This window comes from Oryx dammah, unplaced genomic scaffold, assembly GCF_014754425.2.
Source record: "Oryx dammah isolate SB20612 unplaced genomic scaffold, SCBI_Odam_1.1 HiC_scaffold_3, whole genome shotgun sequence".
Taxonomy (NCBI): Eukaryota; Metazoa; Chordata; class Mammalia; order Artiodactyla; family Bovidae; genus Oryx; species Oryx dammah.
The window spans coordinates 101,474,472-101,491,448 of record NW_024070187.1 but is presented as its reverse complement, the minus strand read 5'-3'; the positions used below and the strand labels follow the sequence as shown (position 1 = coordinate 101,491,448).

The window sequence follows — 16,977 nt, the reverse complement described above, 5'->3', positions numbered from 1 at the left end:
CATAGCAAGGACACAGTAATTTATAACAAAGTACAGTGATCTATTACAAAAGAGAAAATCCATTAACTCAAAAAGTCTAGTATTGCTAACCTTAAAAACTACTATATTTCCTTTTCTATATTCCAAATACATTGATTAATATATTCCCAGGTGCCTAAGGATATGGAGGCCTGGCGGCAATCATTGAGTCAACAAGAAGAAAAAAAATGCTAATTAAGACTCTCAAAATACTCCAAAACTCTCTGTGCTGTTTATGGTTGAGAGGTAGTAAACAATCATGTGCATAGTGGCAAGAGTATGGATAATCCTGTCACACAAGCTAGTCTGTCAGCAGAGAGGTTTGACCTAAGACACCCTTGTCACATCCAGGACAGGGAATTAGCAGCAATTATTGGCACAACAAATGAAAAACCCTTCACCAATATAATTCCTAACCAACCCACTATACTAATAATTTCCAACTCCCCTAAAGAATTTGCCTTTAGTAAGTCTAAAACATCTTGTGTCTCTCAGGTTGGGAGGCTGTAAATAATCACATGTGGCTGGACAAACCTATACAGGTGGGCTAGATAACCTTCAGAGGAGTCCGTAAGCTGAAACACTCTTGTCACGCCCAAGAATTTTTATTGCCTTGGAGCTGCACGTTTACTCCTTCTCCGAGAAAAACGGTTATGGGGGAGAGCATAAAACAGACTCTGGTCTTGGGGTAGATGCTTGGGAACAGGGGGTTTCCTGAGGCTTGATCATGCCTTTGCATATGCCAAGCCTCCTTCCTCATGACCTTTGCCATGGGCAGAGTTCCTCACGCTGGCCCCCAGCAGGGAACCTTGTTAATTACCGACTTTGGATGGCGATGGTCGTTCCCTGGCCTCATGGAATCCTCAAAGCCATCATGGGAGGTAGGAATTATCTTCATTTCACACATTAGGACCTGAGGCAATGCATCTGCAGGGTCTGAGATGCAGGCTGAAAAACAGGTTAGGATGCATGGCAAATATTTTCTGACTCATGGCAGCATCAGTCGGAGTTCTTGCTAAACAACTTCAACAACTTCATGGCTTATTATCTTCAAAGCCTCTCTTTTTCTTCTCCAAACACTTTTTCGGGATTACTGCAGTCTGCATCTCCAGAACTGTGAAGTTCTTAAGATCTCAAATAACCTTATTTGCAGCCACCTGCATTAATTTTCTTAGTTAATATGAGGATGGGAGAGGAAAGGGAAGAAGGAAGATGGGTATGTGGGAGAGGGGTGAGAGGCAGGAAGGACCCCAGAGGATAAGCCTGGGACTAGGTGTTGAACACTGTGAGGCCCCCTCAGTGGGTGCTGTTGAAATGGACCTTGGACCCTGTCCCCCTCTGAGGGCAGCTTATGGAGTCTTCCAAGCTCATTTTGATTTGGAGTCAAAATCCTTCCAGTGGCCTACAGGGCTCACTGTGGTCCATAGAGCACAACAGGCCTCTCTGCCTCAGGACTGTGGCATTGGCCAAGCCTCTCCCTAGACTCTCCCCTTATGTCTCTACAGGGCTCACCCCTCATGTCCCTCAGTCGTGTCTGACTCTTTGCAACCCCAGAAACTGCAGCACACCAGGCCTCCCTGTCCATCACCAACTCCAAGAGCATACTCAAACCCATGTCCATTGAGTCAGTGATGCCATTCAACCATCTCATCCTCTGTCATCCCCTTCTCCTCCCGCCTTCAATCTTTCCCAGCATCAGGATCTTTTCCAATGAGTCAATTCTTCCCATCAGGTGGCCAAAGTATTGGAGTTTCAGCTTCAACATCAGTCCTTCCAATGAACACCCAAGACTGATCTCTTTTAGGATGGACTGGTTGGATCTCCTTGCAGTCCAAGGGACTCTCAAGAGTCTTCTCCAACACCACAGTTCAAAAGCATCAATTCTTCGGCCCTCAGCTTTCTTTATAGTCTTGACCCGCTAATTCATAGCACAGGGTGCCACCCCCTAGACCACGCATCCCCTTCCCAGATCTGTGTTCTCCATCACCCTATCACCATTTAGGCTGATAATCGTTCACCGATTTGTTCTGTTTACTGTCTAACTCCCCCCATCAGATGGAAGCTCCATGAGGCAGGGATCCAGGCCTCCTTGTTCACTGTGGAGACCTCCATGGTGGGCACAGTGCTGTCCATAGGGAGCTCCCTAACCTGTGTGCCAAATGAAGAAATAAGCTTACAATTCAGTTTGCAACTCTGCTGCCTCACCAAGTGAGACATGGCCCAAACGCGGCAGAGAGGGAGGGTGCATGGTGGGATCATGCAGCAGAGAAGAGTGCTGGGTGGGGTCACACCGGGCAACCCAGACTGCTGGTCTTTCTGAGGCTGAGCAGGAGGGGGAGATGTCCAGGTGGGTCCCACAGGAAGACAGGAGGAGGTGGGCCTGAGGAGGAAGGTGAAGCAGATCAATGCTCACACAGGGGGCTCATTATCCGCCAGGCAGACTGGAGTGGGTCTGCTCCTTCCAGAAACTGAGACCAGCAGCTTTGGTCCCTGAACATGAAGGCTGTATTTAATGGGTATAGAGCTTCTGTTCTGCATGATAAAATGTCCAGAAATAGGTACAGGTGAGGGCTCATATCTTTGTGAATGTATTCATTGCCACTGAGTTGTTCACTTAAAAAGTTAAATAAGTTTCATGTTCTATATGTTGTTGTTCAGTCACCCAGTCGTGCCCAACTCTTTACAACCCCATGGACTGCAGCACACCAGGCTTCCCTGTCCTTCAACATCTCCCGAAGTTTGCCCAAGTTCATGTCCATTGCATCGGCGATGCCATCCAGCCACCTCATCCTCTGCTGCCCTCTTCTCCTTTTACCCTCAATCTTTTTCAGCATCGGGGACTTTTCCAATGAGTCAGTTGTTTGCATCAGATGACCAAAATACTGGAGTTTCAGCTTCAGCATCAGTCCTTCCAACGAGTATTCAGGGTTCATTTCTCTAAGATTGACTGGTTTGATCTCCTTGCTATCCAAGGGACTTTCAGGAGTTTTCTCCAGTACCACAGTTGAAAGGCATCAGTTCTTTGGTGTTCCGCTTTTTTTCCCCCCAGTTCAGTTCTCACAACCATAGGTGACCACTGGAAAGACCATAGCCTTAACTATATGGACCTTTGTCGACAGAGAAATGTCTCTGCTTTTCAACACACTGTCTAGGTTTGTCATAGTTTTCCTGCCAAGAAGCAATCGTCTTCTGATTTCATGGCTGCAGTCACCATCCACAGTCATTTTAGAACCCAAGAAGAGGAAATCGGTCACTACTTCCACCTGTATGTTTTATATATTTCACCTATATATTTTACCACAATTAAAAGAAGACATTTTCACATCCATCATCCAGCTGAATTTCCCTGAGGGTCCATGGAGTTGACAGCCATGACCACACTTTACAGAGAAGACCGTAAGCAAACAGAAGTGAAAGAGCTTAACCCAAGTGCCAACATGGGGACATCAGATTTGGCAATCCATCCCAGATTTCCTTGCTACTAAAAAGAGAGTGATCATCAGTTAGATGTATTTCACTGGTCACCTCTCACTGTCAACTTGCTTTAACTGTTACCACAAAAGACTTGTGCATACTCCAAATATTACTTGGATTATACAGTAAGATGTTTGCTGATTAAACAACAGGAAGTTGTTTTTCAGGAACTCGGAGTCCACTGTGTCCAGTGCACGATCCAGCCAGTTAAGACTGGTTAGGACAATCGACCCCTTACCCGGGGATGTGAGAATGTCCACTCGATGACTTTTGACATCAAGGGGCCAAAAACTCCACTACTTTAGAGCATGCTGACCCTGCCGGTTTCTGAACACTGAGAAACTGTAGCTTAGCTGTGTCTGCCCAGAATGACAAGTATCTTTTTTATATTTCTGATCACCATCTCTATGCTCCCCACTAGTCAGACCACCCTGCTTCTTTATCCCATAAATCCCCTCAGCCCCTGCCTTCAGGGAAGTGGATTAGAGATTTGTTTCCATTTCCTCCCTTAGCTGCCTAATGACTAAGCCCTTCCTCTGCTTCAAACCTCAGAGTCTCAGCATTTGTCTTGCTCTATGTTGGGCAAACCGGCTAGATTCTAGCACTCCCACCTCTTCTCCCACCACGTCTGCCCTCCCGGGCAGAGATACTTGCATAGAGAGGTCCTGTTACTGAACCAAAGCTTGGCTCTGCTAGCTGGATGAACAGAAAAGCTAATCTACTGGGTTGTGATGAAGGAAAGCACATTTTTAAGTACTACACTAAGTGAGAAGAGGCAGCTCCTGCTGAAAAGACCCTCACTTGCTCATGGTTCTCAAGGAAGAGCTTTTATAAGACAACTGTAGGAGTGAGGGATGAAGGGTGTGTGATCTGCTTAGACACTGCTCTCTGATTGGTTGATGTTTTGGGAATCTCAAGAATCATAATGATACCTTATGAACGGTGTCAGATTCGTGATCTCTGAAGGAGAAAATTTCACTTTGGGACCAAAAACGCAGCTTCACTCACTCAGAGTTTCATGCAGCAAAAGTTTCATTAAAGTGAAAAAGGGTTAGAGAAAGCGTCTGACATAGACATCAGAAGGGGGCAGAGAGTGCCCTCTTGCTAGTCTTAAGAGTGCCCTCTTGCTAGTCTTAACAGGGATTTATACACTTTTTCAATTGGTTACTAACAAAAGATTCTGAAGAATGTCTCAAATTTGTAAAGTTCTTACCAGACCCATTCCCACAACGTATATCTTAAGATAACAGGATTAGTCAGAAGGTTCTGGCTGAGAAGGAGAAACTTGTCTTTGAGCAAGATAAATAGTTGTATATTGTTGTATCAGCTGTTGGATGTTGTTTTGATAATGGCTAGTTGTAGCCTTGGGCCTGACACAATTCAGAAAATTCAAGTTCTCAGTCGTATAGGAACGAATCTGAAACCAGGTCCACAATGGACACTAAACTCTGTTTTGAATGACTGAATCATAGTCACTCCATTTTGGTTTTTTAAAATGCATCCTTCTCTTTGGCGGTTAAAGCAGATGTACAAAACCTGTTTAATACGCCTTAAATACACTGTTTTGGATAACAAAAAATTTAAGTTAAATCCTAGATAAGTCAGAATGACTTCTCCATACCTCTATACATGAAAATTTCCTCCATCATTTCTTCCTTTTCTTGGCAAATCTTTGAGAGTAATACTGATGATCAAACTATTTCTCCCCTGGTAGCTCTTTGTATCACTTGGTGGTAGGCCTCCTCAGTTAATATACACCTCATCCTAGTTATCCACATTAGGGAAAAACTATTCAGACATAGTGAACAAGTCCATTTCCTTTTCACATGGCTGTTTTACCGGAAACAGATACACAGGCAGAAACAGGCAACCCAGAGCTCAGTAATCTGTCAATGTCGGAGTTCCCTGGCATGAGACCAGAAGATTGCTTACATGCTGTTCCAGATGGGTGTAATGATGGGCCTTGGTCTATCAGGGAGTCTCCCAATTACTATTAAGTTGACCAAGGGATCCCTTGACTCAGAAGGGAGTATACGGTTGAAAATGTGCTTCCCACAAAAGCACGACAAGTCCTATACTTTCCCAAACCCCCAAAAAGAAAAGTGCCAATTAAGAAAACCCAATAGGAAAGAATAACCATCTTTGGATAACTCATCAAAGTTATCCAAAAAGAAAAACTCATCAAACGTGAGTTTACACCACTTACTAGATTTGTCTCAGAGATGAGGACCAGAACCTTGTTTCCTTCACCACAGAATAGAATGAACTGTGGCTAGCTGTGCCTCTCAGAGGTAAGCACCTGGGCTTTTCCCTAAGACAAAGGTGAGCAGGCAGCTGCTGGACAGGTCGGAGAGCTGCCACTAGCCCGGAGCCAATGTATCATGGGCAAGATGCCACTTGAGATGGGAGTCCCATCGGGATTGCCAAAACTGTTTGGGAACTGAACTTCAGTAACGGTGATTTTCTCCATGAATCTTAAATACCAACAATCTGCTTTTGACTGGACTATGATGTGATGTACAACCTGGTAGTCAGAAATTTTCAATTGGTGGGAGTCTGGCTTATGTAAAAACAACTCAAGGATATGGCTCAGGATATCATCTACAGCCACTGAGAAGGAACTAAATGTCATTGACTTTGCTTTATGGCTAAACTATTATTATTTTTCCTTGCCCGACTTTATTTCTGCACTTTCCCACTTCTCTGATTAAATCTGCTCTTTGCAACTTGGGGAAGTCCCAGAAGGAAAAAGTTTTTGATAAACAAGATGTCATAGGCATGAGGCAATAGGGATTTGTCTCTGGGAAGCCTTGGCAGGTTCCTTGCTTAGTATCAGTGCTGGAACAGTCAGTCTGCCATGTTCAAGTGACATAGCATCTTAACCAACTTAAGCATCCCTATAACCACTGTGACTTGAGCTTTTTAGAGCAAAATAAAAACAGATGCAATGACCACTTGACAAGTTCGTGTTCTGATGGGACTGGACACATCCAACAGTGGGCAAGAGGAACGTCCATGCTCTTTTCACTATACAATTGAAAAGTGAGATTAAATTATGTCCGTGGAAACAGCTGTCTCTTTGGCCAAATGCTTTCTGAGTTCAGGCTTTAATGTTGCACAAACCACATCATTACTTTTTTTCATAGAGGAGGTGGTCTCACATGCAGTCTACTCTTTTTGAGCCTTCTGGGTGTAAAAGCCACAGGTGCAAGGGGCTTCCCTTCCTATGACACTTGTCATGAGCTTTCCTTCTTGTCCCTGCTGTTTGAGCCCCACCAAGGCAAGGATTCTGTGGGTGTATCCTTGCTGTTTCCAAGTTCTGGAACAAGTAGCTGCTAAATAAACACTGAACACATTGCACAGTTAGTTACTATGAATCTAAAATATGTCCCTGACTTTCTATACTGTGATGGGTTAAATGGTGTCCTGTCCCCAATTAGTATGTTGAAGCTCCAACCCCCAGTGCCTCAGAATGTGACCTTATTTGGAAATAGAGTCTTTGCAGGTGTCATTGCTTGATTGATGGCATGAGAGTGAGCCCCTAATTCAGTATGATTGGTGTCCTAATGAAGAGTGAAAATCTAGACACAGACAGGCAGACAGTGGGAGAAGGCCATGTGAGGATGAAGGTACAGACCAAGCAATGAATCTATAACCCAAAGAGCAGCAAAGATTGGCAACACGCCTCCAGAAGCTCGGAGATTCTCCTCCACAGACTCAGAAGGAAGCAGCCTTGCTGTTTCATTTTGGATTTTTCTATGGCTTAAGCCACTGAGATTGTGGCAATCTATTACAGTATCCACAGGAGACTTCTACGTGAACTATTTGTTGGTTGGCTGATATCTTTCCAGGTCAAGTATAACCTCCAGACCATTCAGGTTATTGAGATGTTTAAGCATCATTAATCTCATAGTGTGTAGGAACCCTGGAAATAAAAAAAAGCAGGGGACTATTGATACAAAACTCAGTAAGTGGTAACCTTTCACTGTGGGATGAATGAGATCCTGAAGAAATCTGATGTGGGGTCCCAGGAGCTTCTAACGTACTAGACTATTTACCAATTCTGGACACTCATATAAACATAATTGGACAGTATGTGTTCTTCTGTATCTGCCTACTTCACTACATATAATGACTGCAAGATTCTTTGCTCCTGTTTATAACTGAGGAGTAGTCTACCGTGTACATGCGGCAGGTTTGGTGAATCCAAGTATTACGGATGGACACGAGCTGTGTCCAGCTTCTGGCAACTGTGAACAATGCTTCCTTTAATTTGCATGGGATAGTTTCTGGTGAGCATGTGTTTTTAACCCTTTGGCCACAGACCTGAGAGTGGATGTTACAGGTTTCTTGTCATTAATACTTTTTATGTTGAATGTCCCCTGTTTCATGTGGCGTATGGCTTTCTTTCCTCTCTTGGTGGCCTGAGCCGGGAGGCCTTCTTGCTTGGCTGGTGCATCCCTGGTGCAGGTGAGGAGCCTGGGGTTGAACACCCAGCTTGGCCTCATGCACAGAGCTTGGTGCTGAAGCTCCCGCACGTGGACCACGGGTAGAGACATGGTGCCGGTGTGTCACCAGCCTGGGCCCACCCTGGGAGGGCAGCTGCACATAGTAGGGCCGTGTTTAACAGTGATCCTGATGGGAACCACGAAGGCCTGCAGGCAGATGGATTTTGGCACCACTGTGGGCATTCCTGCTGTGTTTAGAGGAACTTCCTGTCTTGCTTCTTGGAATGGAGGAGGAAGTGTGAGCTTGTATGTAATCATTCATGAGAGGAGGGGAGGGGAGAGAGAAGGTTGGCTCTAGTGTGCAGGGGAAGAAACAGATCCTTAATGCAGTTTTTTATTTGAGAAACAAAAACACCCCACGTGCATCCATTTCCTGCCTTCGCCCACCAGGTCGGCAGCTGTTCCTGCTCAGCAATCCACTTGGCTATTCTTCCTGGCGCCACAGAATCTGCCAAGGACTCATCTCTCTTTAAAGTAAATGAAGAACGTCCGGATTTCCTTTGGACGGATGGTGATGGTGAAACCCCCTGGGTGCAGTGAAGGATGGCTGGAGCTGCCTGAGAGGACAGAGATGACCTGTCCAGTGTTGGCCCTTGGAGCCACCAGCTCTCCCAGGTCGCCTCTTTCCAGCATCCGCCCACAACACTGCTCCCTATCACATCCTGGCTTTCATGCTTTGCCCTTGGGCTGAAACCTATTTATCCATTCATCCACCCATCCTTCTATCCAACCATTCATCCATCTCTTTGTCTAATCATACATACATTCACTCTCATTCACCTCTCCAACCTCCGTCCATTCATCCATCGTCCATCCACCCACCCATCCATCTGTCCTCCTTATGTCTATCCATTTATCCATCACATATCCATTCAAACATCCATGCTGCTCTCCATCTTCCTTACTTCTATCCATCCATCCAACTTCTACCCACTCAACAATCCATCTTTCATCCTTTCTCCTTCCTTCCACTTCCTTCTATCCATCCATAAATTGCTCATCCATCTTCCTTACTTACTGTCAATCCATCCATCACCCAATAATCTACCCATCCAGCATCCATCTACCTACCTTCCTTTCTTAAAACCTTTTTTCCTATCAACCATCCTTCCACTCATCCATTTACCAAATAGTGACTATGTATCTACCTATGTACCCAGACGATGTTATATGCAGTAGACAAAGAAGATACAAAGAGTCAGATCAAAATGAGGGGAAAGTCAGTGCAAAGGAGGCAGCTGACCCAAACCTGAACCTGGGGGAGCTTGATTAGGAGTTGTCCAGATGTCCAAGGGCATTCCAAGAAGAAACAGCACAAGTAAAGACTGAGAGGCATGAATCAGGCTGAAGCGGTTTCCAAGAGCTGTGGGGTGGGCAATGTAACGGACTGCACGGGAGACATCAGAGCTGAGGGTACACTTGCATTCTGGGCGGGATTGTAATCTTGGACATATCTGTAGGCGTGTGTACGTGTGCGTATGTGCACACATGCGTGCACACACACACACATACACACACACATGCTGAATGGAGTCCTGGCAAGTGGAGATTAAATTGAACCCTTCCTTAACCTACTGTGGTAGATTCAAGAAGGCTTAGACTCTGAGAAGGAGAGCGGCTTGTTCAGGGTCACACAGGTCTTAGGGGGCAGAGTTGGGATCTGAGCCAGGTCTGTCCAGCTCCCAAGCCCAGGTGAGGGGCAGGCAGAGAATCTCGGGGTGGGGGGCAGCCTGAACCAGGGGTGCACAAACCTCTGAGGTGGCTAGGTTCCTGAGTTGGCCAGCGCCAGCAGTTCAGTGTGCTCACGTCCCAGGTCCCTGTGAGTGAGCGCTCCTCCATAGACACCACGGAGCCCAGACCCCGCAGCACGGACTGCAGGACAGGAGCACAGGGAGGGGTGAGCACCCAGCCCCAGAGCAGAGGACAAAACAGCGGCAGGCATGGAAACACCCAGGCCCAGGGCATAACATCTTCCTGTATGTCATTCTCAGAGTAAATCTCCATGTAAAGAATAGCAGTCCCATTATATAGATGAAGAAACTGAGGCCGGTGAGGCACATTCTCCCTAGGGGGACTGAGCTGGATGGGTACGCCCAGGAGGTGGCAGGCACTTAGAACTGCTCTCATCACTGAGTCCCTCCTCCCAGAGATGCTCAGGTGGTGTCCTGTATGCCCCTGGGATGCAATCAGTCTTGGGTATCCATCCCATTTTCCCCAAAATGTACTGACTGTGCAAAGAGGGAAGGCAGGGCAGTCATTCTGGACCTGCCCTGGAGAGGACAGTCTGGTGACCAGACGGCTGTGGGTTGTTCTGCAGAAGCTTCCCTGTGCTGATGGCAGGAGAAAGGGTGGAGGGTGAGGCTCCGCTGCTGCTACCATCCCCCCTCCATCCCCCCCTGCCCCCCCAACCCACCCACCTCTACATCTGCTTTCGAGGCTGGTACCAGCTCGTGAGCAAGAGGTGACAAATAGGAAGAAACAAAGCCAGCACGCTGATAAGGTCAGGTGGGAAGATGAAGTTGGCCTTGTCTCTGATGAAAGTGGGGCAAGGAAAGAGATCATCCCCCGACACCTGTCTCCATGGTAAGAGCTGTGAAAGGGAGACGTTGGCTCCGGGTGGGGTTGTTGGGATTCTCCCAGATTGCGTTGAGACCACAGGTATCAGTGAAACCAAGGCAACAACAGAGAAATTTACAGAAATTCCCTGTGACCAGGAGATGAGTAAAGAGCTCAGAGCTCCATAAAGAGTGCAGACTGGAAAGAAATGAGGTGTCTTCACGTATCTTCTGGGGAAAGGATGTGGCTGGGCTGTGCAGTAACAGCCTTACCTGGTGGTGGAGGTCAGAGGGTGATATTGGGGTCAGAGGGTGATGTTGGAGTTGGGAGGGGAAGGAGGACAGAGGTTGGAGTCTGGGCACAGAGATATCCATCAGCCCCCAGGGTGCCAGGTACCTGTGTGTACACCATTACCCAAAACCTCTCAGCATCCCTGTGGACAAAGACTCTGACCTTCCCATTTACAGATGAGGAGACAGGCTCAGAGCCCAGAGGCCTAGACACCCAGCAGAGATGCCTGGATTTTCACCTTGGACTGTGTGACTCTGATCACTTACCAGGAAGTCTGTTCAAAATTTCCTTCATTTTTTTTTTTATCACTCAAATGCTATTTGTGTTGTATAAAAACATTTAGTGTCCCCTGGTGGCTCAGATGGTAAAGAATCTGCCTGTAATTCAGGAGTCCCAGGTTCAATCCCTGGGTTGGGAAGATCCCCTGGAGGAGGGCATGGCAACCCACTCCTGTATTCTTGCCTAGAGAATCCCATGGACAGAGGAGCCTGGCAGGCTATAGTCCGAGGGGTCGCAGAGTCAGACACGACTGAGTGATGAACACTTTCACTTCTCATAAAGATTTACCATGAGAATAAAGGAGAAAACAAACAAAATGCATGCATGTTGGAATCACTGAAAAATCAAGACCAGGAAGAGAGAAGAAGTGGGGGAGGGATGCCCTGATGCCCCCGACATCGACCCTCACTCCCTTTCATGATGGTCTTGATGCATGTCTTTGCCAAGGTGGCATCTGAGTCAGGATTGTCACACTTGGGCTTTGCCGGCCTTGTGTTCATCTGCTCGTGGGTCCTGACTCAGTGATCCCGGAGAGGGATGTGGGGTGGGGCAGGTTACCTGCAGATTCACCGTCACAGGCTGAGACCAGACAGGGTCCTCGTCCACCTCGTACAGATGGCGGAGCCGCAGCAGGACTCGGCGGAACTCTGCCTTGGCTTCTCCTTGATTGTCCTGGGGACAGAAGGAAAGTGGCAGTGAGGACCCCTGACCATGCCTGGTACTTGACACACTCATCTCCTCTTCACATCTTCAACCTCCCTAAGAAGTGGCAAACATGGTGCCCACTTGACACCAAAGAAACCAGGGCTCAGAGAGGGGTGGGCACTTGCCCAAGGCCACACAGCTGGTATGGAAAGGAAGAGGAGAAGGGAGAATTCCAACCCAGACTCAGGCCATGTTAAGGCTTCCCACCACCCACACAGGGACAGATGCCAATGTCTGGAAAGTCTTCATCCTCATTCACTTTATGATCATCATTGGTCCTGTCCTGAAATCTTCCAGTTCTCTGGAACATACTCTCTGCCTTGGCCCCTGTGAAGGGTCTCCTAACCCCAAGGCTGACCCAACCATGAGCAAGGTTTTTTTCTTGCCTCTGAGATGAGGAAGCATGTGTTGTAATACTGCATTCATCTGCTGGGTCCCTGGTGACCACACGAGAAGGACTTACCTGCTGACAGCCTCCGCCCACCCCCTGGATATGTGGGGTAAGGGCAAAATAACCCTGTGTTGTGTTTGGACCGTGAGAATTTGGGTTCTTTGTTACTGCAGCATAGGAGGCTTGCAAAACCTCTTCTCTGCCTTCCTAGTTCAGGTGCTTACGGATTGCAGCTCTAGAAACAGACAAGGTCTTCTGGCTCCCGAAAAGGATGATGCGATGACGGTGGTGGTGGTGGTGGTGATTATGGTGTTGATGGTGATGATGCTGAGGATATGGTTGTGATGAAGATGGTGATTGAGATTTGGGATTCTAATGGTCTAGGGAGGCAGGGGGCCCTCACACCATCCACTGATGCTCCCCAGAGTTGGCCCCAACTCTCTTCTTTTTAGAAGAAAGGATTTGCTTGGTCTAGACCCTTTTCCTCCTCTTAGGTACAAGCTGCCTCCATGAGGCATGCTCTCAGTGGGCTTGGCAACACACACAGGTCTATAGAGAAGGCTCTACCATGCCAGGGGGTTCCCCCTTTCTCTTCTGTGACACACGGAGGAATGCCCTAGAGGTCAGTGTCAGGAAGTCACCTGTCTGCAGGATCGAGCCACAGCCTCCAATGCCCACTTTATTAGCCACAAAGGTGGTATTTGGCCTCTGCTTCTTCCTTTCCCTCCTGCTTCTCATCCTGCAGACCTTACACTGGAGTGTGCCAGCTCTTGGAGGGTCTCTGGAAATAGGGGGGTGGCTGAGGCACGGTCAGCCCCACGTCTGAGATGCTCAGAGTGTAAATAGTAGCTCAGTTGCTCAGTTGTGTCCAACTCTTTGCCACTCCATGGACTGTAGCATGCCAGGCCTCCCTGTCCATCACCAGCTCCCAGAGTTTACTCAAACTCTTTGAGTCAGTGATGCCATCCAACAATCTCATCCTCTGTCATCCCCTTCTTCCCACCTTCAATCCTTCCCAGCATCAGGATCTTTTCCAATGAGTCAGTTCTTCCCATCAGGTGGCCAAAGTATTGGAGTTTCAGCTTCAGCATGTCCTTCCAATGAACACCCAAGACTGATCTCTTTTAGGATGGACTGGTTGGATCTCCTTGCAGTCCAAGGGACTCTCAAGAGTCTTCTCCAACACCACAGTTCAAAAGCATCAATTCTTCAGCGCTCAGCTTTCTTTATAGTCCAACTCTCACATCCATACACAACTGCTGGAAAAACCATAGCTTCAACCAGACGGATCTTTGTTGGCAAGAGTGTAAAGGGGCAGATAAGGTGCACCAGGGGCTTTGGCAATATGATGCGTTGCTTCCTGGCAGCTGTTTCCTCCACGAGGATGTTCTCCCAGATGCCCTGCTGGGGGCTCCCCTCTGTACACGGTCATAGTGCTCTAGATGGCATCCCAGGCCCACCTGTCCCTGGCTTGCTGAGTGACCTGCCTCTCAGTGGGCCTCTGTCTCATTTGGCAGATAAGGAAACCGGGTGACCTCACAGAGCCTGGATGATTCTGGGGAGAGCACCTTTGTCTGGTGACGGGCTCAGGGACCTGGTTGACCTGTGAAGACAGGATTGGGTCTGGATGTCCGAACACCTGCATGTGCTTCGTGTGGTTTGAGTTGTACGTCCAGCCTGGGATGCTGAGGATCTGCAGGTGGACGCCTGGGGGCAGTGTCACAGCCTCTTGATGCCGGGGGCGTGGGTGAATCCTGGCAGTCTCTGCAAGGCAGATGGATGCAAGGAGAGGGCCAAACGTTTCCTCTGGGCATTCAGAGTTCTCCCACCAAGTCACCCATTCCATTCAGTCTCACACCCCTCCCACCTATGGCCCACCCCACAGGCAGCCTGAAGCATCTATTGTTGAAAATGCCTCAAACCACCTTGAATCTCTAGTGCAGCCATTTTAAATTACAAATGAAGAGACAAGGCCCAGAGATGGAACTTCATTTCTTCCAGATCACACAGGAAGTTAGCTTAGATCTGTCTTTGCTGTTCAAGGTCTGACGGACCTCAGCTCTCCTCCTTCTAGGAAACATTGTGTTCAACTCTGGGCTCAGGATGGAGTTGCTGGTGCCTTACAACACCTCGGGCCACAGTGATTGGTCAGGCTTGGATCATATGATTTCATCAGGACCAATGAGATTCCAGATGTTCAAGCTGGTTTTAGAAAAGGCAGAGGAACCAGAGATCAAGTTGCCAACATCTGCTGGATCATCAAAAAAGCAAGAGAGTTCCAGAAAAACATCTATTTCTGCTTTATTGACTATGCCAAACCCTTTGACTGTGTGGATCACAGCAAACTGTGGAAAATTCTGAAAGAGATGGGAATACCAGACCACTTGACCTGCCTCTTGAGAAACCTGTATGCAGGTCAGGAAGCAACAGTTAGAACTGGACATGGAACAACAGACTGGTTCCAAATAGGAAAAGGAGTACGTCAAGGCTGTATATTGTCACCCTGCTTATTTAACTTACATGCAGAGTACATCATGAGAAACATTGGGCTGGAAGAAGCACAAGCTGGAATCAAGATTGCCAGGAGAAATATCAATAACCTCAGATATGCAGATGACACCACCCTTATGGCAGAAAGTGAGGAAGAACTGAAGAGCCTCTTGATGAAATGAAAGAGGAGAGTGAAAAGTTTCGCTTAAAACTCAACATTCAGAAAACTAATATCATGGCATCTAGTCCCATCACTTCATGGGAAATAGATGGGGAAACAGTGGAAACAGTGGGTGACTTTATTTTTCTCGGCTCCAAAATCACTGCAGGTGGTGATTGCAGCCATGAAATTAAAAGATGCTTACTCCTTGGAAGCAAAGTTACGACCAGTCTAGACAGCATGTTGAAAAACAGAGATGTTACTTTGTCCACAAAGGTCCTTCTAGTCAAGGCTATGGTTTTTCCAGTGATCATGTATAGATGTGAGAGTTGGACTATAAAGACAGCTGAGCACCAAAGAATTGATGTTCTTGAACTGTGGTGTTGGAGAAGACTCTTGAGAGTCCCTTGAACTGCAAGGAGATCCAACCAGTCCATCCTAAAGGAGAGCAGTCCTGAATGTTCATTGGATGGACTGATGCTGAAGCTGAAGCTCCAATATTGTGGCCACCTGATTTGAAGAATCAACTCATTGGAAAAGACCCTGATGCTGGGAAAGATTGAAGGCAGGAGGAGAAGGGGACAACAGAGGATGAGATGGTTGGATTGCATCACTGACGTATGGACATGTGTTTGAGTAAGCTCCAGGAGTTGGTGATGGACAGAGAGGCCTGGTGTGCTGCATTCCATGGGGTTGCAAGGAGTCAGACACACAGAGTAACTGAACTGAACTGACTGAAAAAGGTAATATCTCCTCTGAGTCTTCTTTGGGTTGTAATCTTTTCACAATAACAGTATCAAAGGTTATTAATTCCAGGTCCCCATAATAAATATAATAATGAGGAAAAGTTTGAAATATTGTAAGAATTAGAAAAATGTGATACATGGATGTGAACTGAGCAAATACTATTGGAAGAATAGTGCAGATAGACTTGCTCCATGCACTGCTGCTGCTGCTGCTGCTAAGTCGCTTCAGTCATGTCCGACTCTGTGCGACCCCATAGACAGAAGCCCACCAGGCTCCCCCGTCCCTGGGATTCTCCAAGCAAGATCACTGGAGTGGGTTGCCATTTCCTCCTCCAATGTAGGAAAGTGAAAAGTGAAAGTGAAGTCGTCAGTCATGCCTGACTCTTCGCAATCCCATGGATTGCAGCCTGCCAGGAGAATCAGGGAAAAGATGTACAGGGCGATATGGGTGAGTCCCAAATCTACACTTACTTACTAGCTGTATGATCTTAAATCATTGAACCTCTTTAAACCTCAGTTTGTCCATATTTAAAATGAAAGACTTGAATCTGAGATCCCTGAGGTCCTTTCCTGCCCCAAAAGGAGCTCAGACTCCTGGGGGCACCAGCTCGTTTCCATCACTCACTCCAGGGCAGGGATGACAGTTGCTCTGAGAGGAAGCCCTCTTACCGCTCAGCTCTCGAAGCAGCACTACGGGTCTGTGCTGCAGCACCACCCCGCTCCTCTGGCCAAAGTCCCTGGTGAGGGTTGAGGGTCCCAGCAGGAGCCAGAGCACCGAGTGGACAACCAAGATGTCGTTCAGCGTGACGTTGACAGATAGGGCTCACTGCTGTTTGATCAACAGCCACCGATGGAGCATGACCTGCAGGGAAGAGTCATCTGACAGGCCCCGCCTGGCCCCTGGCTGGCCCGTGGTGACCAGAGGGGCCTCCTCCTACCTCCATCTGCCCGCTCTCTTGGCTGGAGATGCCATGTGCCTGCTCCGACAGCAGCACCAGCCTGCTCTGTCTGTCCTGGATGAAGGCCGACTGAGTCATGGGGTAGTAATTCTGTGGACAGAAATATTGCCAGACTGGTGGTGATGGTCATGGGCCAAGTGGGCCACCTGATCAGGCATCTCCCTCGGACCCCCACAGGCCACAGCGGCAGCTCAGGGCGGCACTGGTAGCAGCAGGGAGGGGCTCTGACTTGTGAGATGGACGCCCTGGGGTTCAAATCCAGCTCCACTGCTTCCTGACCTTACGAGCTGGGGGACTCAGGCTGCCCAAGCCTCAGTTTCAGTTCAGTTCAGTTCAGTCGCTCAGTCGTGTCCGACTCTTTGCGACACTATGAACCACAGCACGCCAGGCCTCCCTGTCC

At 47.8% G+C, this 16,977-nt stretch overlaps 1 protein-coding gene across 1 annotated transcript in view; it reads right to left on the bottom strand.

The window, feature by feature from the left end:
• Positions 1-8,459: 8,459 nt before the first annotated feature.
• Positions 8,460-16,977, bottom strand: part of LOC120861625 (epididymis-specific alpha-mannosidase-like) — a 34,584-nt gene continuing 26,066 nt past the window's right edge. Inside the window, 7 exon segments of the mRNA XM_040237333.1 lie at positions 8,460-8,557; positions 9,752-9,872; positions 11,685-11,798; positions 13,038-13,052; positions 13,862-13,986; positions 16,288-16,480; positions 16,557-16,667. Coding sequence (XP_040093267.1) covers positions 8,460-8,557; positions 9,752-9,872; positions 11,685-11,798; positions 13,038-13,052; positions 13,862-13,986; positions 16,288-16,480; positions 16,557-16,667 — 777 coding nt within the window.